The 25,822-nt window shown below is 45.9% G+C and overlaps 1 protein-coding gene across 1 annotated transcript in view; it reads left to right on the top strand.

Annotated features, from left to right (window-relative positions):
- Positions 1–7,402, top strand: part of RALA (RAS like proto-oncogene A) — a 47,814-nt gene extending 40,412 nt beyond the window's left edge. The window contains exon 5 of the mRNA XM_004582358.3: positions 5,397–7,402. Within this exon, the coding sequence (XP_004582415.1) occupies positions 5,397–5,519 (123 nt within the window). The 3' untranslated portion in view covers positions 5,520–7,402. The remainder of the gene's footprint in view (positions 1–5,396) is intronic.
- Positions 7,403–25,822: the final 18,420 nt, after the last annotated feature.

Below are 25,822 nucleotides of genomic sequence, written 5' to 3'. Positions count from 1 at the left end.
TTAATTGAAAAAGAGATTTCAATCTCACTTGTAAAAAGGAAAATAGAATTTTTTTAATGAAATAATGTCTTTTTTTTTAATCTAGCATGTTGGTTAACAGCAAAGAGGCTGTTAATATACCATTGCCAAGAATACAGAAAAACAGGAGCGTCTAATATGCTGATGGGAGGGTAGTTTGGTGATCATCTGTCAAAATTAGGACACGATAGCTCATGTTGTGAAAATGTATTATGCAGAAGGCAACCATGCAGGTACAGGCGTATTTGGCAGCTCTCATTGAAGCAGTATTTGTAGAAACAAAAAGAGTGGAAATATTCAGTGTCCAATAGGACTAGTTTTGAGGTAAGGTCCACATATTGGAATACCACCCAATCGTGTAAAAGAAATGAGGACCAAAGCAGTGGAAGGATCCTGCACGTGCTGACGCAGAAGGTTCCCATGGCCTGCTGCCATCTGTGTTTTCAGTACACACTCATACATATGCATGTCTGCATCGTGAGAATGTTTTAGAACTGACCCCTGTGGTTGCCACCAGACGACAAATGCACAGTGCTTAGATGCATGTTCTTTGAACTGTAGATTTTTGCACTGAAGATTTTGAGTATGTGCATGTATTGATTTTCAGAAGTAAAAGGGCTGTTTTTGTTAACATGACTGTAATAAAATGCATCCCAGCAACTTTTTGGGAAAAACAGCTATTTATTCTGCTCACAGATTCTTTTAGCCAGGGTAACAGTAAAGAGAAGACTTGTCTTTGTGTCACAGTCTGATGCCTCAGCTGAAAGGCTCCAAGTCTGAGCACTTGGACGTATCTAAACTTAGGTTCTGCAGGCTTGTTCGCACATGTCTGGCTCTGCCGGTGGATGCTGGCGCTGGTCCAGGGAAGCCTTGGTTCCTTTCCACATGGACTCCTCCATGTGGCTTTTCCATGTGTGTTGGTTTGGAATTACTCATAGCATAGTGGCAGTATTCCAGTGGCAATGTCCCAGGAGACTAAGACCTGGCAGAAACGACCCCAGCTTTCCTGACTTGGCATTTGAGGTGGTGCAGCATTGTTTCAGCCTGATGGTATTGGTCAGGGCTGTTGGAAAGTCCCACATGGATTCAAGAGGAAGGGGTTGACTCCACCTCCTGCTGACGGGTGACAGGATGCTGAAAAAGCCCCTGGGAAAATGCTGCTGTACCCAGTTTTAGAAGACAGGATCTGCAGTTTGTAAGCATATCCCCAAAACAGAATTAATTACATTATACAGGGCTTCTTGTAAACGGAGATACAAATTCATACTGAAAGTTACCATTTCATATACTGCTGCGCCCTGCAGAATAGGTACTCTGTAAAACACCTCCATGGCTCCAGTAACTTGTAATAATTATGCGGCTTCCAGAATTAAGTTGTATTGGAAGGTATTGTGTAGAGGGTGTGGGTGTTTGCTATGGAAATCACTAATGTGGGATCCTAAGTGAATACACTTTGAATGCTCTTCTTCAGACTTTCAGGATGAGGAGATGTGGAGAAGTCCTGGGCCTGTGGTTTGTGCTGTTGGGTCTGGCTAACTCTGGTGCTCAGTCTGCCCGCTGGTTTGACTTCAAATGATGATTAGGGAATGAACATTTCGCAGAAGCTACTGGAATGTCCTCTTCCCATGTCATAACACTTGCTTGCATTCAAGTCCAGCTCCACTTTTATCCCAGCTTCCCGCTGGTGCTGAGACCAGGTGAAGAGCTCAAGGACCTGGATCCTTGCGACCTTCGTGGAAAGTCCGGGTCGAGTTCTGAGTCCCTGGCTGTGATCTGCCCCAGCCCTGAATGTTGCTGGTGTTTGAGAATTAAACTAGTAGGCGGGAGATTTTTTTCTCTTTCTGTCTCAAATACGATTAAAATAATTTTTTAAAAAGATTTATTTATCTGAAAAAGAAAGAGGGAAACACAGACATGTTTTGTTTGCTGGTTCACTGCCCAGGTGGCTACAATGGCCAGAGCTGAGGCAGGCCGACGCCAGGAGCTTCATCTGGGTGTCCCGTGTGGATAGCAGGGGCCCAAGCACTTCTGTTTTTCCCAAACACATTAGTAGAGGACTGGTCAGAAGTAGAGCAGCTGGGACTCAAACAGGCTGCTACCTGGGTGCCAGTGCGGCACGCAGCAACTTGACCCAGTGTGTCCCCAATGAATTTTTCTAATTCCTGTGTTACTAAAAAATAAATAAATCCTTTAAAAAAAAAAAAAACAAAGGCAGATATACAGAGAGGAGAGACAGAGAGGAAGCTCTTCCGTCCGATGATTCACTCCCCAAGTGAGCCGCAACGGGCCGATGCGCGCCAATCCGAAGCCGGGAACCTGGAACCTCTTCCAGGTCTCCCACGCGGGTGCAGGGTCCCAATGCATTGGGCCGTCCTCGACTGCTTTCCCAGGCCACAAGCAGGGAGCTGGATGGGAAGTGGAGCTGCCGGGATTAGAACCGGCGCCCATATGGGATCCCGGGGCTTTCAAGGCGAGGACTTTAGCCGCTAGGCCACGCTTCCGGGCCCTGTTGTTCTTTTTTTAGAGAGGTATTAGTCATTTCTGATAACTTAAGTGAGATAAGGAGGATTTTCCTAAGGTCTCTTACCTAAAATTAGAAAAGACAAATTATTTCGTGTGCACTGGTTAGCTCTAAATTGGAAAGAAAGAGGGGAGGAGGAGAGGAAAGAAATTATTTGGAAGTTAAAACTGTTACAAAAAGCCTGTGCTTAGGGGATTACCATTTGTGTGAGTTCATCACAACCAATTTATTCCCATCCTTAGTACCTTGTTTCCTTCCATTTGGCAGTTGAAGCAGGACTTTTTTTTTTAAGCACTGATTCATTAAATTTGCTGATGAAGCCTTAGCAAGTTTCCAAATGTGTTGCCCATTAAAATGACCTTGGTATCTTCTGATAGGACTCATTGGAGGTTTGTTTGCAGAGGCTCGCCTGAAGTTAGAGCTTGAACCTGCTGGTTTCACCCTTCTCATAGTGTTCTATCTGCAAGAGAAGCCAGTGCTGGGAGGACTCTCCTAATGACACCGAGTTTAAAGCAGCCACAGACTAAGTTCTCATTTCCTTGTTAACTATAGGGTTGTCATCATTGGCCTTACAGTGAACAGTGCTAGGAAGTCAATAGTATTAAAAGGAAAAAAAAAAAAAAGATCCTGTTATTTCCGGTTCAAATTTCACTTTACAGACTCTTTGATATTGCACTGTACCTTTTACACTGAAAACCTTGGTTCCTCTACATTAACATAACCACTTGAATTCTGAGAGTGGTATCACTGGCACTGACAAACTTTTTTTGTTTATTCTTCACATTTGTTCTAAGACGGCCATTCCATATTTTGTGTTATAAGCACTGTTACAATAATTCTTGCCTCTGCATCATTTTGTCACCAACTTGGCTTGTAGTCAGTTCTTGTTTTAACTTGATTTTTGTTTTTTATGAGTTACTTTATTTTACTGGAATGTGTAAGATATTTGTTTCCAAAAAAGAAATTACATGACAAAGTTTATTCAGAGATATACCACTGTTCCCTTCCACCTTTCCCCTTGAAATTGAAAATACGAGTGTTATTATTGCCTGGTTTATAAAAAATTGCAATTTTTTTTTCCTTTCAGGGTGTGTTTTGTTTATTTGAAAGGCAGAGTAATAATGAGAAAGAAAGAGAAGAGAAGTAGGGGAGAAGGGTATTCTTCACTGGAGGTTCACTTCAGATAGCCATAATGGCTGGGGCCAGACCAGGTGAACAGGAACCTGGAACTCCATCTGGGTTTCCCACATGATCAGTGGGGACCCAAACACTGGGGCCGTCTTCCACTGCTTTCCCGAGGGCATAAGCAGGAGCTGGATCTGAAAAGGAGCAGCCTAAACACAAACCAGCACTCTGATGGTGGGGTGACAGTGAGGCACGTGGGGGCTTAACCCATAAAGCCATAATGTTGTTCCCTGTTGGGTTCTTTGTGGATGCAAGCAGGTATCTCCAGCACCAGCGGCACATGCACCCACGTGTACACACACACACACACACACACACACACACACACACACACAGAGGTCATCTTCCCTGTACACTAGTTATTTTACCTTTTCCAGTTGAAGTTGACATTAGAGAGCTCAGGCATCTCAAGAAAGGCACATTGGTCTTTAAATACATTCATTTACTCTGACGTATTATTTCTTCTGTATTTCTCGCTTATTTGGGGGGTTGTGTTTTATTCTGCAGTAAAAGAATGCAAAAGTATGGACCCTAAGTTATTCATTCATTTATCCTACACATATACATAACTTCTATGTACAATGTGGATCTTCCAGGCCCTTCTATAGAGAACACAGAATGTTTGTTACAATTAAATTTAACTTTTGAATTTTATTCTAGTAATTTCTGAGTTTTTGTGATACCTCAGATTTTTAAAAAATGGTAACTTCTCAAGTATATTGTAATGAACTAATTTCCTGGTGTATGATATCAATGAAAGTACCTGCTTTCTTTTCTGAGCTCCATTTCTAGAGAGCAAGTTATTATATATGAATTTTATTAATAACATTACTATGACATGAACTAATCAAATGCATCTGTTACTGTACTTCGGTATAATAATCCATTAAGTTTTTTTTAAGATTTATTCATTTTTTATTACAGCCAGATATACACAGAGGAGGAGAGACAGAGAGGAAGATCTTCCATCGATGTTTCACTCCCCAAGTGAGCGCAACGGGCCGATGCGCGCCGATCCGAAGCCGGGAACCTGGAACCTCTTCCGGGTCTCCCACGCGGGTGCAGGGTCCCAATGCATTGGGCCGTCCTCGACTGCTTTCCCAGGCCACAAGCAGGGAGCTGGATGGGAAGTGGAGCTGCCGGGATTAGAACCGGCGCCCATATGGGATCCCGGGGCTTTCAAGGCGAGGACTTTAGCCGCTAGGCCCCGCTGCCGGGCCCATAATCCATTAAGTTTTATCATTGAAGCTATCATTACTTTGTAGCATTTGTTTTTTACATTTTGATTGAAAAATGGAAGATCAGGGCTCGGCAGCGTGGCCTAGTGGCTAAGGTCCTCGCCTTGATCCCATATGGCCGCTGGTTCTAATCCCGGCAGCTCCACTTCCTCTCTATCTCTCCTCCTCTCAGTATATCTGACTTTGTAATAAAAATAAAATAAATCTTTAAAAAAAAAAAGAAAAAAGAAAAATGGAAGATGAGATGTTATTACATGAACATTCTACAAACAGTATTGCACAATTTTCTCAAGGTGCTAGATGCAGACCTTGGTTTGTTGCTTTCCTGCTGAACATTTGTTCTTTAGTTATTCCCAGGTTTACTTCTTTGGTATAGAGAAATACTCCATTACTAGTATGTCTGTGCTTTATTTACCCTGTTTTCTTCTTTCTAGGTATTTTTTGATTTAATGAGGGAAATTCGAGCCAGAAAGATGGAAGACAGCAAAGAGAAGAATGGGAAAAAGAAGAGGAAAAGTTTAGCCAAGAGAATCAGAGAAAGATGCTGCATTTTATAATCAGAGCCCAACTTCTTTCTTACCTTGACCATACTAATAAATATAATTTATAAGCATTGCCAATGAAGGCTCAATTGACTGAAATTACTTTAACATTTTGGAAATTGTTATGTATCACTAAAAGCATGAATTGGAACTACACTGAAAGTCAAATTCACTCTAAAAAGAAATTCACGTGGCCTCTCCCAGAAGCAAAGTTGAGCTTATTTCATAACTGCCTACATTTATCACGGTCCTGAATGTAGCATGTCTGTCTCTCGGGCAGTTTGTCCGGAACTGTTAAATAAAGAAGTGAGACAGTGGTGGGCAACGGGAGGAAAGGCTACTTCCTCTGGCGTTTATTATAAAGCTTAAATTTTATATCATTTTAAAATGTCTTGGTCTTCTACTGCCTTGAAAAATGACAATTGTGAACATGATAGTTAAACTGTACCACTTTTTAAACCATTGTTATGCAAAATATAGAAGAAAAAGTTGTTGGCATGGTTGTTGCATATAGTTAATCTGAGAGCAATTCATCTGTGAGTCTGCACTAATGACCTGGTGATTAACTTAGAAAACTGGTGTAAGCTTGTACATGGACATTTTGGAATATGCCTTAATTTAGAAACTGAAAAATATCCAGTTACATCATTCTGGGCATGTTCTCGCTGGCGCCCCGTTGTCCCGTGAGACACTGTATGCCTGCTGTGGGGTACAGCTTTTGTATAGAAGGTTCTTAAGAAATAACTGTCCGCTGGGAGTCTGTCCAGATGAAAACTGTGTGCCATACTCTGGTCCTTGGAAGTAAGGTTCCAGAGCTGCTTGAGCACTCTGAATCGGCTGTGAGGTGGTTTACAGTGGAAGGCCAGCATGTCCTTGCAAGATAATTTTAGACTTGTGAGGATTCACCACCTGATGGATTTGTGTGAAGCCTCTTTTCCTCTAAGATGCTGGTCCCTGGAAATCACTTTTCGCAGGTGGTGAGTATGTAAGTGTTAGGTTTTAATCTCCTCAAATTAGGGCACAGGAAAAATATTAACCATGCTAATAATCCATTTTGCATTAGAACACTTGGAGAAAATAAGTCATACTTGCCACCTGTTTCTTTCTAAATTTGTATTCATGAGATTTACAGTTTGGCTTTACAGGAATTATTAAGAGTATTTGTAGTTTGTTTATGTTCATGATGAACTCTGTGGCTACATCTTCCTAAAATTAGCATCAAACAATCCAGCCCAGGCATAGTGTAGAAAACGTGTGTGCACACACACACACCAAACATGGGGCTGCGTCCCTACTCAGTCGCCACTTGAAGTGTTCCAGCAAGCTGTTTGGATACATAATTTTGCTGGGAATTACATAGATCACTGTCATTCTTTCCTCTCTGGGATGGAGCTAGCACAGTTGATTGAACAGAGCTTTTTGGTTTTTTTTCCTCAGCCCTAATTTGAATCAGTCAAAGATATGTTCAGGCATTCCAGGTAACAGAAGTGTATGTAAAGCTATCAAAAATAGACTTTTAAGGAACTCAGCTCTTTAGATACTACATTCAGCTTGTCATGTTAAATATTTGTCCCTCAAGAGTGTGAGATGTACATCTTCCATTTCGTATTTTTCATAGGTTATGCCATATGCAGAATTAAAGTTACCAATGTAATATTGGCCAGCGGGCCCAGAAATCTCTGTCTGTATTCACTCATTGCAGTCTTACTAACCAGGGGTCATAACCACTAACATTGTGACTCTGCTTTGAGACCTTTCCTCTCCTGGGTACTGAGGTGCTATGAAGCCAATGGACAGAGATGCCTCACATGTCTTAGGCTGATGCCACTACCCAATTCCTTTATTTGCAATTTGAGCCATTTAAAGACCAATAAACTTCCTTTTTTTAAAAAAAAAAATTCTGTTCTCTTATTTGATGTTTTCAACATGACAAATAAAATTCAGATTTATCAGCCACTGGAAAAGTCTTGAGAGCTTCCACTTGGGGAAACTTCCTATGTGTAATGTCAAATTTCCTAAGCTAACAGTGTTCTCCGTGCTCATGCCTAATCCAGGCCCAGAAACGGCATGCACCCACGTGCACAATCAGCTGTGCTTTCCTTAAAAATCACCAGTGTGCACACAGGTCAACTCTGCAATGAACAGGTGAAAGCGTCACATTCTAGTCAGAATGTCCCCCCCGGAGACAGGTTAATGACCAAACTGCGAACCCCATTGCCATTTTACCAAGCTACATTTGATCTCCGGTGGGAAATCATGACCTACTACCAACCTGTGTGTTACCAAGAGTCGCCCAGTGCAGAGAAGACCCATTTAAATTGAGTGTATTTGAATTTCTTAGCTAAGAAGGGCTGGAATGCTCACACTCAAGATATATTTAGTATGATTTAAATCCAGTGGTATAAGAGCCATTCCTTAGACCAGTGTGAATATGATGTTGACTGTACCAAAAGTTAGACTGAGTTCCACACCGAATCAGAATGTCATGTCTCAAAATTTTGTGATAAAGATGGAAAACAAAATCTGACAGCCTTGCACTAGCAGATTAATGGCAAATCATTAAAAAGCATTTACTGCAATTCCTGTAGATTTCAGAGTAACGTATTTCTTTTTTTTTTTTTTTCTTTTTTTTTTTTTTTTTTAATTTTTTTAAAGATTTATTTTATTTTTATTACAAAGTCAGATATACTGAGAGGAGGAGAGACAGAGAGGAAGTAGAGCTGCCGGGATTAGAACCAGCGGCCATATGGGATCAAGGCGAGGACCTTAGCCACTAGGCCATGCTGCCGAGCCCCGGAGTAACGTATTTCTATCTCATACAGTGTTTAAGATGTCCTTTAGCAAAGGACTTTGAAAGTCAGAAATGACAGTCCGTAGAGGTCTTCATGCTTTTCAGTTTCCAATAGAAGTTTATGAACTGTGGTGGAAAGGGGAGAAATTGCAGACACTCTAAACAAAGTACTTCTGTAGCCTGTGCACCAGAGAGGAAGCAAAATTGTTCAGAGTACATACTAAATCTTGCTCTGGGCTGGACCCACTGTGTCTTAGGACCATCAACCTATATAAATACTGGCAAAAACTGGCGCTCGCTTTGAAGATGAGACACACTTCTCTTTGTGACTGTCCCATACTTCATAACTATTATGAATTCCTGCTTGTGAAATGGCTTCTCTCCTGTTCTCAGAAGTGCCTGGTGGGGCTCTGGCTAACCACTGCATAGGGGGAGCTAAATCTGTAGTTGGCACCTGGCAACTAGGAACGCTGAGCTCTGAAACCCACTCAGTTTTAATCAAGAAACAATACATTAACAACAACACAAAAGCAAACAAAGCACATCCTACATGCAAAATACTATGAGTTTTTTTTTTAAAAGGACACAGGAAATGGAATTAGATAAATTTCTGTGATACAAAAATTTGAAATCTGCAAATAAGTCTTCAAAGAGTAACTGAAAATGGTGTTTTATGGAAAAAATAAATTTCAAGCTTTTTGTGCCAAACTAAACTTCTTTCATTTTCCACAGCTTTCTGGAATATCTCCTACTTTAATTCTTGACTCAATGAACCTGTTTCCATCATAACTCCACCGTTCACTCGTATTTTGTTAAGTGGATAAATAGAGGAACACAGAAGTGGATTAACTGGCCCAACACCACAAAGCTAAGAAATATCAGCTGGGATTGTAGTCAGATAGTCATGGCGCGTTGCCCATGCTGTTAATCCCCAAACCCGGGAAGAAGCAGAGTGGATCCCAGGCAATAGCCTGCAGGAAGGCGGGAAACATCAAGACTGTTGCAAGGCTGCAGCCACTCATTCATGGATTAGCTTCAGAAAACCTGAAGTTGTGTGAACAGAAAAGAGGTCTCCCACTTGCAGCATGGTTTTAAGAGAGCTCAAGGGCCAAGAGACTAAACCCAGTACAGGGTTCAGCTGTGGGGCTGTCCTGACTGTGCCCTTTCCATAAGGCAACATTAATTTGGCAGCATACAGCGTTGGGCCCATATGGTTTTAACTGCAAAATAATTTCCCAGTTCTTTGCTCTGGCAGCTCTGCAAGCAGCTGTGACAACCCTCGGTAGCCAACAGCCAAGGGCTGGGAGGGAGGCTTGCTTATCTGTATTCTCAATACCCAGACACCATTTCTAGGGAGAAGCATTTTGCATCTGTTTAAGACAGGTGATAGGACATGTGAGAACTTGCATGGCTAATCTGATCAAAGGCTAAGATTGCTTCTATCAGAAGCTCCAAGGAAAACAAACAGCCAGCTAAACATTTAGGTGATCACAAGCATCTTGCACATAGCCAGGGCTGCTAAAAGCACAGTGAAGCCACCGAAAAGGAAGAAACAAGGCTAATTACACTAGAAGGGAAAGAAGCAGTTGTGTAGGCAACAGACCAGGTGACCGGTCTGTTGGGTGTGTGGTGGAATTCCAGGTTGTAGCACTGAGGATTGCATAATCTGACAACTCTTGTTCATTTGTTTATGAATTGATCTTTGTAAAGAACATCACATCATGGGAAAGTATTTAGAAATAATCTCAAAAAGAAAGAACTTGTAGAAGACTGTGCAAATAATCTAACAACCACAATTCTAGTGCCTTTTATTCCAGTTCTTCACCTGTCTTTCCAAGTTCTGGTAGAAGTTCACTTCTCTGAGTGGAGACAGCACAACAAAGTGCAGTTTCTCAGAGCCTGATGAGCTGACTTCAAGTTCAGCCTCCCCCCTTCACAATGGCATTGAGGAATTTAGGTGAACCTATCAAGCACAGCATTTGCTATCTCAATCCTAAAATTATTATGTGGAGTTCATAAAAAGTAATTGTAGTGTGTGTGTGTGACTGGAGAGAGGAGGAGAGACAGAGATCTTCCACCCACTAGCTGCCACAGCAGAGCTAGGCTAGTCCAAAACTGGGAGCAAAGAGCTGGTCTTCCACATGTGTGCGAAAGTCCAAGTCTCTAGATCATCCTCTACTGCTTTCCTAGGCCATCAGCAGGCAGCTGGATCAGAAGTGGACGAGCTAAGACATGAACCAGCACCCATGTCTGAGCCACAGGTGGAAGATGACCTTGCTACAGCACCACACACATATTGCAAAGGAAAGTTAACCAGCCTGCCACTGATTTCCAAGTGACTTCTGTATGACATTCTGTTAGACTAGATGAAGGAACAGATTCAAAGTGCCTCTCCTCTGTTTTGTCAGTCTCTGCCCCGAGAAGACACGTGGATGGCCAATCATGGAGCCAGAGAAGTGACATCTATAGAAGCCAGGTGCCTGTGCAGGATCACAGCTGACGAGGCAGGCCTGGGCCTTAATCCTACACTAGTGGCTGAGTCCTTTGTGTTCTTTCTGCCCCACCTTACCATACATCAGATCCATAATTCCTGCCAGCAGATGAGCATAAAAGGGGAGACAAATCAGAGATGTAGCTACAGCTTCCTTTCTTGTTTCAATGGGGAGCCTCAGGAGGGAGGCAAACATGGAGGACCAACAATAGGCAGTTGACTATTCTCTTTGGCCCTGATATGAACACCCTGACCTAGGGAAGGCTTTCAGAGCTCTTCAGCTTGCTGCCTGAGAGACTGGGCCAGTCATTCTACATTTTGACCCATGATTTGCAAGAACAGAGTTCAGCATTACTGAAGAATTTCAACGTCCAAGACACTTTCTGGAGCAGCCCAAGGGACCAATGCAAAGATTAGCAATTGGATGTGAGTGAGGCTGCATTTGGGGGAACATAAAATCAGCCACTGACTCAGGCCACTAAAATAAAGCAGGCTGCCTTCACCTTGAGTCCCCATCTTAAAGGTCAGCTGCATCACAGAAAGAAATCATCCTGAATGGGTCAATGCCATCAGTGAAGGAGGGCCTCCATATACGTAACACCTTCATTTGTCTTCCTCAATCCCATCTCACATAGAGCATTCAAGAAAACCTAGGGAGATCAGCACCTTGGCTCAATAGGCTGATCCTCTGCCTTCAACTGCCAGGATCCCACATGGACACTGGTTCATGTCCCAGCCGCTCTACTTTCCATCCAGGTCCCTTCTTGTGGCCTAGGAAAGCAGTAGAGGGTGCCCCAAAGCCTTGGGACCCTGCACCTGCGTGGGAGACCCAGAAGAAGCTCCTGGCTTCAGGTCGGCTCAAAAAGAAAGAGAAATCACAGCCCTTGTTGCAGGCAGCCATGTGAGATTCTACGGTAGTGGAAGAAGAGAGAGGTAGATATTGCAGAACCACCACAGGTCTCTAGACATGCAGTTCCAAAGACACCTTACCAAGACCCATAACTCACACATGGCTTTGGGCAGAGGTGGACTGACTTTTCTAGTGGCCATGAGCAGCGTAGACATGACCCTCTATCAAACTAAGCAGACCACAGGGAGACATGAATATATATGAGAGAAGCAATGACACAAAGTTATACTCTAAGAACTTAAACTGTCCTTAAACTATCATACCTGTGATGTCATTACAACACCCCGTACCACACTGAAGAGCCAGCAGGAGCCAGTCCATGAAGGACCTGAATGGCAAGTTTAGGAGTCCAGCACACGTGGAAGGCACCTGCCATGAGATGTACACATTCACTATCTGAGAAGACCCTGAGCACAGCTCACACCCAGAGGGAAGGCAATTGGCAGGCCTGTCCATTCTTCCTCAGTGATTCTATGACACAAAGATGGCCTGGCTGTCATGGTCCCTGGCTTACTTCTTCACTGCAGACTGACACCTGCTGGTTCAAAAGCCTGCCAAGATTAAATTAATTTTTTTTTACAATCCAATTATTTTTCAAAAATAGCTCAAGCAGGTCTATTTTTAGTTATTCAGTGTCTGTCTGCTGTGCATACCCTACAAATGCAGGAAACCGTACTCTCTCTAGCCCCACAGTGTGCTAGCCACAGACAGGTCAGTGGCTTCTGTAAGGCCTCAGGTGCTATGGCCTTTTGGAGCTCCCCCACCACGCTGCTGAGGGACATCACCTAGATGTGATAGCCCCCTCCCCACCCAGGAGTTCCCCTGCTTCTGAAGGGTGGCTCCCCCACCTTTAACCCCTGAAAGATCTCATGTCACCAGGGCTTCCCATCTCCTGCCAGTGTGTCCAAGTACTGCCCAATAAGCTTGCATGACCCGGCCTCTCATGGTCCTAACTTTATCTGTGCCAAAGCCTTCAATTCCAATGCCCTGCTCCACTTATTCTTTCTTTGGGAGCCCAGCTCAGAGGGGGTGATGACCTGCTTTAATCGCAGTCCTGTTCTTTTTAGGTGCCTCTTGAAGCTAAGACCAAGAGACTAAACGACCCCCAAGAGGCACCTGGAGAGGCAGTGGCCACAGGTGGGGAGCAACCGGTCTGGGAACACCCTCAAGGCACCAATGAGAACAGACAGCTCAGCTAGGACCACATCTGGTCACTACACTGGGACTACTGATTATTTTGAGAGCCGAGGCTGGGGTGAAGGTGTGGAATTCAGGTTCATCTCAGAAGGATACCTCCTTCTGGACAGAACCCGTCTTATCATGGCTTCCCCACTTCGCAGAACCAGGCCGGGCTTCCAGTTGGTCCTTAACACCCAACTGAGGGACTCTGGCGAAATGGCTCAGTGGCTAAATCCTCATCTTGCAAGCATCGGGATCCCATGTGGGCTGGTTTGTGTTCCGGCTGCTCCACTTCCCATCCAGTTCCCTGCTTGTGGCCTGGGAAAGTGGCAGAGGACGGCCCAAAGCCTTGGGATCCTGCACCCGCGTGGAGACCAGCAAGAAGCTCCTGGCTTCAGAAGGCATCGGTTCAGCTCAGCTCCGGCAGAGGCAGCCATTTGGGGCGTGAACCAGCAGCTGGAAGATCCTTTCCTCTCTTCCTCTCCTTCCTCTGTGTAAATCTGATCTGCCTTTCCAATAAAAATACATAAATAAATGTAAAAAAAGAGAGAGAGACCCAACAGAGAAAGGAAGGGAGGCTTGACTTCCTTCCTGGACCCTCCCAGGCTGGGCTGAGAGGGCCTGACCACCACTGGGAGAATTGCACAGAACGTTTCTGGGCCCAAAGAATTCCTGACAAACTCTCTTCCCCGACCCCACCCCTCGCTTCTAGGAACATCCATCTCAGTATCAGTGGCCCTAGGCCTACGTTTTCTATTGTCTGCTGGCGTCTCTGAAAGCACGCGGCGGCTGCCGGGGTCTCCTCCACTGGCTGGCTGGCTGCCTGCCTCTGTGCTGCTGGCCCCAGGCCAGTGCCTTCGCCTCCCCCACGCAGCTGCAGTTGGCTGAGGGCCATTTCCGTTCCCCACGCTCCCGCAGCAGGAAAAGCCCTCCCGACCCTTACCGCCCATCCCTGCCCAAACGCCATTCAGCTTTCCGAACCAAGGCCAAAGGTCAGCGGCCAGATGGCTCTGCAAGGCCGTCGCTGACAATGGCTGCTTCTCTCCCCCTGCCCCACCCCTCCCGGAGCCGCACTGAAGCTGCGGCAGGAGGAGCAGCAGCCGAGACACCACAGGAGGAGCCAGGAGTCCGGAGGGAGGGAGGAAACCCCAAGTGCCCTGCCAGTGCCTCCCAGGGCCGCCCTAGGCACCAGGTCAAGGCTCCGGAACACGCTCTGCCAGCGTGACGTCAAGGGACTCCCGCGATCTCACTGGTGGCCACTTCCTCCATCCGCCGAGAGGACAGGTCCCTGGAGGCTCGGGAGGGGGATGTTTCCCAGCCGACTGCCAGGTGGCGGCGCCCAGGCCGCCCACGTGGACGTCCCCGCCTGCTGGCCGAGAGGGGATCCCCAGGGCGGAGGCAGCCACTTCCGAAGAGCCGGGGAGCGGGCAGGCTGCGTCCTCCCCGAGCCGGACGCGCCGCTGCACCTGCGCTGAAGGGTGCTTGGTGGGCCGGCGCCCGGCCTCGGCAGGGGACTTCCAGGCCGGTGTCCTCTAGCTTTGTTTTTGTATTTTGTTTTTGGGGTTTTTTTTGCATCAAGACTTCCCACTTGTCTCTTTTTTTGTCCGGGGTGTGCCCTGGTTTTTTCTCTCCCTCTCTCCCAAGGCCACTTTAGTATTCCCACAGACCACACTGGCTACTCTGAGTCAGTTCCAGAGAAGTCTGTACCCCAAACTGCTGTACAAGAGTTAAGGATATATAGAGAAGTAGGGATGGGTTTCTCCCGTCCTTATTATTCCCAAAGACAAAAACAGACCTTCACCGTAATTATGGTGGTGTTTGTTGTTGTTGTTATGACTATGGAAATGTAATTGGCTGCAAGAAACAACAGCCAAGGGACAATTATGGAAATTAAGAAAATAATACCCAGACACAAAGGCACTCCTCTGCCAGGCACTTAAATCTGGGTATCCCTCTGGGCCCTGGCCTAAGCTAGCTTCTCACCTCAAGTGCCCTCGTCTCCCCAAACCTCTGCCGCCTAACATCGTTCCCTATGTGTGAATTCGGCCGTGTATTCCACACCTGGTTCGTCCATTTAAGGACCTTGATCTCGCCACTTCTCTGAGTTGCGCTCAGAAGGAATAAACCCGTGAAAACGAGGGCTGCAGTGTCCATCTGAGCAGCGTGCAGGTGGCAGACCAGGTGAGAGCCAACCAGCCTCTGCCTGCAGGAATGGGGGCTGCTCTGCGGGAGAACCAAGCCCCGCTGGCTTGTTCAGCCGCTGCCCTGAGGGTCACGCATTGCAAGTGGTCACCCGAGTACTTGATGCTTTGTCCACGGGGAACTTGATCACCACCTGCTCTGCCAGCCCGTGTGTGTCCCTTCCCAGGGAAGGTACCAGTTCTGAGATGGAGAATGGGAGGAGATGCTGATTTTAAGGGAGAATGGGAGAACCAGGAGTGTTTTTCCTTCTCCATACAGTGCAGCTCTCTGTTTCCATGTTGGGTGCTGGTTGTTAATGCTCCACTTGTTCAGACCATGAAAATGGGTTGGGGAAAATTATTGGATACACAATTGTTTTTATTATTGTTATTTTATTTTGATGATCTTTACATAGTTGATTAGGGCCAAAGGGTCAAGGGCTACAGGAAAGTAGGTAAGACCATTGTTTCCACATTCTACGTTTTCTTTCCAGTATATGGGGGAAGAGGAGAAAGGGAGAAGCCACACCAGGCTTCCCAACCATCCCAAGGTCCCCAGTGTGGGGCATGCTCCGAGGGCATTGTTCAGATGGTTTTGATAGTTCAGCAGTTTTGAATTGCTGCCAACCTCGCCATTCCGAGCATGATGAAATCTCTGCAGAATCTACTGGCTGACACAGTCCACCTTAGTCTCCGTTTGTCCAGATTTTCACTGCCAACACTTGGCTGGGGTAGTTGATCTGTCCTCTGTCATGGTACCAGCTGTCCTCTGCAGGCTCCAATGTACTGCCATATCCTCCATGTGCACCTGGATATGCTGTCCACTGCTCCATGTGAGCCACTGAGGAGGCTCAGCTTTGACACATGCACTCCACAGTCAGACCGTGGATACACAGTTTTCTTATCTCATTCCTCTCTTCTAGATCCTCTAGATCCTGAGTGTAACAAACCCTCTTGTAAAAGGGTCACTGTTGTTATCAGCACTGTAGCAGAGTAAGTTTCAGCCTACAGCATCAGCTTCCCATACGGGCACTGATTTGTGTCCCAGCTGCTCCGCTTCAGATCCAGCTCCCTCTGATGGCCTGGGAAAGCAGTGGAGGATGCCACTGCAGCTATGTGAAAGATTTAGAAGAAGCTCTTGGCTTCGGTCATTGCAGCTATGGTCATTTCAGCCTTTTGGGGAATGAACCAGCAGGCAGAAGGAGCTCTCTCTCGCTCGCTCTCCTCTTTGTAACTCTGCCTTCTGAATAAAAATAAAACAAAATCTTTTCAGAATTAATCCTTGAGTTCTTTGCACAAACTATTCCCCCTGTCAAGAACATTCTCCCCTCCTGCTCCATCCCTGCCACGTGCATTTTCAGCAAGGTGTTTGTGACTCTTTCAGTTGAGATGTCGCTCTCTTTAAGAAGTCTTTTCCAAACTTAAAAAAAGAAGAAAAAGTAAAATATCTATAGATGTGTATCAAAGGCTGTAGAGGTGAAGTCAGGAATTTGTTTTAAAGCACTGACAGAGAACAGGAAGCAAAGACAAGGGATTAATGGCCAAATCTTACACTTACTGAAACGGGGGAAGTGTTACGTGATGATCATTATTTTCTGCACCTTTGCATGTATTTTGACATTTTCTAATTTTATTTTAAAAAGGCACGTTCACATATACACTGACCTGGATTAGAAGTGACAAAACCAAAGGCAGCCTTTTTTTTTGTCTGGGTCTATTGAATAATTGACTCAGATCCTTCTGTTTTGCCTCTAGTCAGTTTCCTTCTTTGTGTGTGTGTGTGTGTGTGTGTGTGTGTGTGTGTGTGTGTGATTAGCTAAGATTAGAACTGTTTATCCTCCTGAAACTAGCTAGACTCAGAGATAAACATTTCTTGCCTGGCTGAACAACCAAGAATGTCTGTGACTGCGAAAGCCCCAAGGGCTAGGTTCTCTACTCTCACTTATTCGTTTCTTCCCATAAAAGTGGGAGTCAAAGGAGACAACAACTCTTCGAGTGTGAAATGCTCTCCCTGACACAACAAACTGAGTAAGATCCAGCTCCTGTCAGGAGCTGACCTTCAACAGAAGTCCATTCTATGGTTTCGCAGTATGCCTCTTTGTCACAGAGCCCGTGCTGACCTGTAGCTGCCTGTCTGTATGTCTTGCCTTGTACCAAGCACAATATCTGGCATAGAGGAGATGCCCAGTTGAATATTTGGTAACAGTCAAATTGGAGGTGATGATGCGCTGCAGTGCGTCAGGTTACCACTGGGGATGTCTCCATCCAATAGGGCCATACCAGTTTGAATTCTGGCTGCTCGGCTTCCAGTGGAGTTTCCTGGGAAGGCACCAGGGAGGCAGCCAATGACGGCCTAGTTCTTGGGTTCCAGCCACCTATGTAAGGTACTCCTATGTAATTCTTAGCTCCTGGCTTTAGACTGACCTAGCTCTGGCTGCTGTAGGCATTTGGAGCCAGAGAAGAATTGACGATTCTCTTTCTTCCTCTCCCTCTCTCATTCTACCTTTCAAATAAATAAATACATCTTTTAAAAAGCGATACAGAAATGGTTAATCTGTGGGTATGTTTTCTGGTAAACATGATCTATCAGGCCCTTATAATTTTAAGTATAATATACACCTTGTATATATGACAGTATGCTTATAGTTCTGTCCTTTGTAACAAAAAAATGTACAAGTTTTATACTAAATGGAAGCAGGATATATGGGATAGTGGAGCGAGTCAGCACTTGGGTGACATGCCAGAGGGCTTGTCAATCGGGCTGGCAGTGACATCAGTAATCTCAGGGATGGCAGCCCCAGGTGACCTCTGACAAGCTAGCCTCGCCACATTCAGCTGGGGCCAAGAAGGCATCTCTGATGAACAGCTGTGACATCACCACTCATAAGCCTGGGCAAGGGAGCTTGGCCTTGGGCCAAACCACAAAAGCCATTGAAAGAACTGCATGATCACAAAGTAGGGTCCAAGGGTGTGTGCCACCACCGGGTCTGATTGCCAATCTTGGTTTCCTCTTCTGTTGACCGGATGACATTCTCCCTGCCTCCTATGTAGGTATAGGGAATAAATGAGATAATATATGTACAGCATTACTTAGTGATGGGTAAGCCTCAGCTATTAGTGCTTGGAGAGATAAGGATGTAGGGTAAATGTTTTAATGGATACAATAGGAAAATTTCCACATCTCCTTACCCATCAATGTTTTCTTCCCTTGGATCATCACCAGCATATTGGGATGTAAACTAGGATTTGGTATGTTGGGAAAAGTATCTCTTCACATGATAGGGCCATGGAATGTTTGGACGGAATCCTAACTCTCTCTTTACCAACCAGATGCTATGCTTATGCCTACAATCTCTCCTTTTGATTTGTCTTATTGGGTAACAGGTGAGGGAGAGGCAGACAGGTAGCAGGCAAAAATGTTGAAGTGAGGCACTGTTGTGAGTGGGGCACGGCCTGACTCTCTGCAGTTAAATAGTCCACATGCTGCTGTCAAGGGATCTTGAGACCTTAGTCATTATAGCACCAGAGCCCGGAGGGCAAGAGTGGACACCTCACAGATAGAGCTGCTTCTCTGAGACCCTTTCAGAAGTTCAGAATAGGCACGTAAGTTCAGCAAGTCAAGCTGGTGACACAACTAGGGTCTTTTGCTCCATTCCAAAATCCCATTTCTTTTGCCCGCTTGAAGGAGAAAAGTCTAAGAACTGCCAACAATTTCGATCAAAAGCAGCAGACACAAGGATGAAAACATTGTACCAGAATAAGAGAGAACATAAACTAAGTCTTAATACTCTGGGAGACTGGGAGTCATTTCCAACAATTTGATGTACTTGGGATCCAAACTCGGAAATCAAGTTGCTTGGATAAAGGGCCCAGTGTGATAGCCCAGTTGCTAAATCCTTGCCTTGCACATGCCGGAATCACATTTGGGAGCTGGTTCGTGTGCCTGCTGCCCTGTTTCCCATCCAGCTCCCTGCCTGTGGCTTGGGAAAGTAGTCAAGGACGGCCAAAACCTGGGGACACTGCATGTGCATGGGAGACCCAGAAAAAGCTCCCCTGGCCTCGAATCGGCTTAGCTGCAGCCATTGCAGCCACTTGGGGAGTGAACCAGTGGATGAATCTTTCTCCGTCTTTCCTTTTCTCTGTAAAACTGCCTTTCCAATAAAAATAAGTCTTTTTTTTTTAAAAAAGTTGTTTGGACAACTCAAAAGCAAGACACTGATATTTACTTTTGTGTGTGTGTCAATCAATTATCATGTATCATTATACAAGCTTTGCATATATGAAGTCATTTTAAATCCCCCGAGCACAACAATTTCCTTTTTTGGTCTGCAACAGGAAGCTCTCAAATTGAAGTAACAAACACCAAACAGCATGGCTGCTACAGTTTGAATGTGTCCTGTCCCCACCGTTTCCCGTTTTCCCCCAATTCCTGCAAGAGTATAATCTCCAAAGTGATATGCTGATACCGTTATGAGGAAACTCCTTTTTTGCATCATAATTTCTGATTAACCTATGATCTCTCTGTCCCTCCCTCTCTCTGTAACTCTTTTAAATACATGAACATAAAAAAAAATTTTAAAGACTATTTAGCAAGTAGACGTGGAACACTTGGCTTGGCTTTATCCCTCTAGTCAACAGTTAGCAATCTGTAAGCACACACAGGAGAAACTGCTTTTCCAAAGGCCCCTTTCGCAAGGGATGGATGCTTGTGTTACAAGGATAATTTTACCTACTCTTTCGCTGAAGTCAGGTAGCAAATGGAAAGCACGATTATGTTTAATCATGTAAAAGACTACCCAGCACTGAAGAGGGCGTGTTTCTACCTCCAGAAGTCCTCCTAGTCACACCCTGCATCCTGAGAGTTGGTGGCCTGCATCAGGTTAGACCAAGCACTGCCCTGCAGACAGTCACCATGTGGCCCAAAAGAGATAAACCGGTGAAGCAGGTGGGTGGTTTCCTGATGTCTGTGAGCTTCTGCGGAGACCAGCACTAAGGGATTCTAAGCAGGGAGCCCACAAGGCAGAGGAAGTGCCCCAATGAGATTACTCCTACGTCAGCAGGACGCCAAATATGACCTTTGGGATTTAAGGCTTTTTTTTTTTTTTTTGAACTTGCCAGCCCATAGTTCAAAATTTGGCACTAGTTCTCATAGAAAAATTCTGCCTTACACCATCTGTTCAGGTTCTACCTGGGTTCTATCTAACCCAACTGAACTGAAAGCCAGGGAGCCCAAGCAACTCCAGGGCTCAGAGACGGGGTACCCACACCTCCTAATTTGCCTCCCTCACCTTATGCTTGCCCCTTGTCACTCTCCAAAGTGACTTAGTTTGGGTTACTGATTATATAATGTCCCTATTCAGAATCCCTTCTGCTATTCCAGAGATCGGGGAAGCTGGGATCCAGGGACACTGTGGTTGTTCCCAAAAGATGAAAGGGATGGTAGGTGCAGGGAAGGGACTAAATTACTCAACTCAGTACGGGAAAGACCTAGGGGATGTGCTGTGACTCATGCTGGTGACTACCCTTCTGTGTTGATCTGCTCCACTGCCTCTCCAGGTCATGTGTTTGTGACCTCAGCCCGTGACTAGGAGGAAACTGACCACTCATCCTGGCTAAGTGATGCCTGCACAGGGCCAGGAACAGATGTAAAGCCTGGGAATCCAACACGATGAGGTAAGCGCATGGTGTCACGTGAGCCGGAGGAAGAACAGGCTCACTTTTCCTGGCAATGGGTGGGGTGGTTAGAGGGAAAGCTGTCACAAAGGAGCTGGGTGAGCCTGCGCTGCAGCTGAGACCAGCTATTGCGTTTCTCTATTTGGGGCACGGAATTCTCAGCTTTCCAGGCCGCACAAGCAGCAAGGACCCACTCAGGCCGATGAAGGGGAAAATCTAGGACCCAGACAGTGGGGCTGGGCCCCGTTGGAGCAAGCCCGTGCTAGGATCTTGACTAGGGCTGAAAGTTGAGGGCATCCAGACAGCCAGTGGAGAGGAAATGGGTGGGACTGAGCTGGATACATGATTATCTGATATCAGATGGACACCCTGGGAGGGGATACAAATAGCGACAGAGTGCAGCCATGCATAGAAGCGGGCCCCAAGGTGCTGGCTTACACCTGCATACCTGTAGGGAGAAGTTTAGACTCGGGCCTGCCCTGGCCAGCAGCTCCACTCTCCATGGATTCTCCAGCCACTGACTCAGCCCAGCAGAGGACGGGCAGGATCTGGATGCCAAGGACAACGAGGGGCTCAGGAAATGGCTGAGGGCACCTATGGCTTCCCACGCTTCAGCTTCGATCCTCAGCCTCATGGTGCAGGGCAGCCTTGTTGAAACAGACTGCTAGGTCACAAGTCTGGTCTGGACTGATGATTTTTTCAGTGCTTTTTCTCCTTCCTCCCTATTTGCGTCTTCCCCTTGGCTTTTTGTTGTTCACTAGTGAAGTGGGGAGCCCCAGAGCCCCTGTACACTGCTGTAATTCCCAAATGTACAAAGCAGCCCAGGCTGAGCCAGGCCACCCATCTCACACATGTGCAACAGAGACCCAAGGACTTTAACTATTACCTGTTGTCCCCCAGGGTCTGCGTTAGCAGGACGGTAGACTCAAATCTGGGCACTCCACGGTGGGAAGCCGGCTGCTACATTGGCATCCTAACCACTAGGCTAACCAGAGCCCTCCAATTATTTCTTTAAAAAGTTTCTGAGTGGGGCCCAGCACAGTAGCCTAGTGGCTAAAGTTCTTACCTTGCATGTGCTGCAGGGATCCCATATGGATGCCAGTTCATATCCCAGCTGCCCTGCTTCCCATCCAGCTCCCTGCTTGTGGCCTGGGAAAGCAGTTGAGGATGGCCCAAAGCCTGGGCACCCTGCATTCATGTGGAGACCTGGAGGAGGCACCTGCCTTCTGGCCTCGGATCAGCTCAACTCTGGATATTGTAGCCACTTGGGGAGTGAACCAGCAGATGGAAGATCTTTCTCTCTGTCTCTCCTCTTTGTAAATCTGTCTTCGCAATAATAAATAAATCTTATTATCTTTAACATTTTTCCATTATTATCTTTCTGATAATAAATAAACCAACCAGGTGATTCTGGTCGAGGGCTCATGCCTGAGAACTACCTTGGTAACCCACATCGCCGGGCATGCTGGAGAGGTGACCTGGAGCAGAGGGACAAACAGGGGGCCTGGCAGCTGAGGGCTCTGGGTATGGGTTGGCTTGGCTACTCAGTGTCCTTCCACCGGAAGGAAGAAGGTAATTCTGGATCTGCAGGAAGAGCTTGGATGTGAAAGGCCGTGGTCAGCTTTACCCAAAGGTGAGATCCCAGGTTAGCCTCTTATTGAGCTCAAGCCTGGATATGTAAAACGTTCTCCTTTCCCTTTGCGTTTCCCTTGTTGAATGCTGTGGTCTGAGGCCCGCCTACACCAGCATCCTTCAAGATGCTGCTTTTTTTAAAAAAAGGTTTGTTTATTTATTTGAAGGGCAGAGTAACAGAGAGAAAAGAGAGCTCTGCTGGTTTACTCCACAGATGCCCACAACAGAAAAGGCGTGGCCAGGCTAAAGCCAGGAGCCCGGGTCTCCCAAGTAAGTGGCAGGGAGGGACCTCAGTAGTTGCACCGTAATCTGCTGCCTCTTGGGTGAAGGAAGCTGGATCAGAAGCACCTAGCAGCATGCCCCAAGCAGTGGCTTAACCCACTGTGCCACTATGCCCAGCCATGGAATGTTTCTTCTAATGAAGACTTGGCGTGAATCAACTCTGGATTTGCCCCCTTCGTTAGATTTACATTTTCAGCACATCTCGAGGGATTCCTGGGCACCCTGAGGAGTTTGAAATCCACTAGCTGAAGTTTGGGATTAGTAGAGAGTGGACGGTGGCCAGGAGTGAGGGGGAGTTGTTGGGAGTGGGGCAATACATTCCACAGCTTTCTGGCTTGTTCCCGAGCCGGTAAGATTCCCCGCTCCCTCCGTCTAGCTTGGCCACGTCTACCTCTGACGTTTCCTTTCTGCCAGCTTCGTTCCAAACCTCTCCTTTCCAAGGCTGTGTCTCAAGAGCCTTGCTTTCCCTCTGCAGGGCTGCGCTGTTGGGACACCTCCTGGCTACCAGCCGCACTCCAAGCGCCATCTCCTGGCAACGTGGTCCTGTCACTTTTTCTCCCCGTTGTGATAACTAGATCCGCGCATTTGGATCCTCCCACATAAGTGTTCCAAAAAAGAAACTTCCTAATGTCAGAAAGAAATGTGACTCTCTTGTATTTGGGAGGCTTTAATGTCTTTTTAAATGCCTCTACCACTCATGATGTTTGAGGTCCCGAGGCTACGCAATCAATTATCTAGAAAAAGATATGTAGCCATTGAATTTGCTAATATGAAATGCACACCGGATAGAACTCTTTCTCACAGAGCAGAACTGTCTCTTTTGAAGTGCCCTGTCTCCTGCATGGCTGTGGCTCTTAGCACAGCAGTGAGCCGGGACCACTGCGAGCTGTGGTATGTCCCTGTATGGAGCCTGTAGACTCCTTTGTTGGTTTAGTTTGTTTACATATACCTCGCCTTTCTTTTAGACAAAATTGCACACAGGCAAGTGTGAAATCCATGTTACCCTTAAATAGTTCTCTAGCACACATGTCAATTGCATTGGAACAAGTTTCCTTATAGCAGGAGTCACTGTTACAAGACTGTCATGCTACCATTAAGAATGTGCTAACAGGCTGGGGGCTGGAGTGATGGTGTAACTGGCTAATCCTTCACCTGCAAGCAGCAACATTCCATATGGGTGTCAGTTTGTGTCCTGCTGCTCTACTTCCTATTCAGCTCCCTGCTTGTGGCCTGGGAAAGCAGTCGAGGATGGCCCAAAGCCTTGGGTCCCTGCACCCATGTGGGAGACCTGGGAGAAGCTCCAGGCTCCTGGCTTTGGATGAACTCAGCTCTGGTTGTTGTGGCTATTTGAGGCGTGAACCAGCAGATGAAAGATCTTTCTCTGTTTCTCCTACTCTCTATATAAATCTGCTTTTCTAATCAAAATTTAAAAATCTTAAAATAAAAGAATGTGCTGATATGAAGCTACCTCTAAAATAAACAAGGTATATATATATATATATACCTTGTTTAGATATATATATACCTTATATATATTCTCTCTCTCATATATATATATATATATATATATATATATATATATATATATGTATCCTCCATCTTTTTCAGCTGGCAGAGAAATTGTGAGTGGATTCCACATACCTATTTTAACAACCCAAGATCTCCTCTGAGCCTTCTGTTGATCCTGGTCCCTTTCAGCCCAGAATCCTGGAGCAAGACGATGGGTATGGTTGTTCTTCAAAAACAACAATGGGCATACCCAAAGAATGAGAACTGTGTTAAAATGCAGAGCTTAATGCTGTGCGGCAGAGCATTTTAACCCCCTTCCAGGTGGTACTGATGTTGCTGACTCACAGACGACGTTTTGAGCAGTAAAGTCAAGGGGATCTTCCAGTTTAATGGTAGGCATAAAATAGAAATTCTGATATTCAAAACAAGTGGTTGTGTATCCCTCCTTGGATACTTATTGCAGTGGAAAAGTAGTTGTTTTGTTTTATTTATTTTTAAAAATATTTATTTTTATTGGAAAGTCAGATTTACAGAGTGAAGAAGAGAGACAGAAAGATCTTCCATCTGCTGGTTCACTTCCCAAGTAGCCACAACAACCGGAGTTGAGCCAATCCAAAGGCAGGAGCCAGGAGCTTTTTTTGGGTCTCCCACATGGGTGCAAGGTCCCAAGGCTTTAGGCCATCCTCTACTGCTGGGAGCTGGAAGGGAAGTGGAGCAGCTGGGATATGAACTAGTGCCCACAGAAGATCTCGGGCGTGCAAGGCACACTGGGCCCAATTATTTTGTTTTAGACATGTCAGAATTCCTAATATTTTCCTCCTCCAAAAAGTCATTGAGTGGGGCACTTAGCTGTTTTTGTGTGAGAACCACTCAGTGCTCACAATGATGTTTTATGGGAAGTACCACCAGCAGGACTTACAAGGAAACAACACACAGCGTAAGTGCTGAGTTCAGTGCCCTGGGCCCCGAGGTCTGCACCGCCGCTCTCTGCACTAGATGCAGTAGTTCAGCCTGCCTCGCTGCACTTCCCATGGACTGAACAAGCATGATTACAGAGAGGAAGAGGAGCACAAACAGATCATCCATTCACTGGCTGCAGTGGCTGGAGCCGGTCTGGTTCCAAGCCAGGAACCAGCAATGTCTTCTAGGTTTTCCATGTGGGTGCAGGAACTCAACGTCTTGGACCACTTTTCACTGCTTTCCCAGGCCAGGCCATTAGCAGAGTGCAGGATGGGAAGTAGAGCAGCTAAGACTGGAAGCAGCACCAGTAGAGGATGTCAGCACTGCGGGTGAAGGCTTGTTTGTTAGACTAAAATGCCAATCCTAGATGCTAACCCTGAGTCAGTAGTCTGAGTCACACACACTGCCTTCTTTAGCGCAGGTATGTCTCATTCAATTTGCTGAAGGTTAAATATGATGAAAGGTTGAATGCAGAATTTGCCCCCTCTTCTTGTTCACTTTTGACCTGGGACATTGTTGTTCTGCCTACAGACTCGAAATTAATATATTTGCCGGAAATGGCATTGTTGCGTATCAGGTATCATCACTGCCTGCAACACTGGCGTCCCATATAGGTGCTGGTTCATGTCCTGGCTGCTCCACTTCTGACTCAGATCCCTACTAATGTGCCTAGGAAAAGTGGTAGAAGATACCCAAAGTGCATGGGTCTCT

Source organism: Ochotona princeps, chromosome 20 (assembly GCF_030435755.1).
Source record: "Ochotona princeps isolate mOchPri1 chromosome 20, mOchPri1.hap1, whole genome shotgun sequence".
Taxonomy (NCBI): domain Eukaryota; kingdom Metazoa; phylum Chordata; class Mammalia; order Lagomorpha; family Ochotonidae; genus Ochotona; species Ochotona princeps.
The sequence above is the reverse complement of the archived record's forward strand: the minus strand, read 5'-3'. Positions and strand labels throughout refer to the sequence as shown.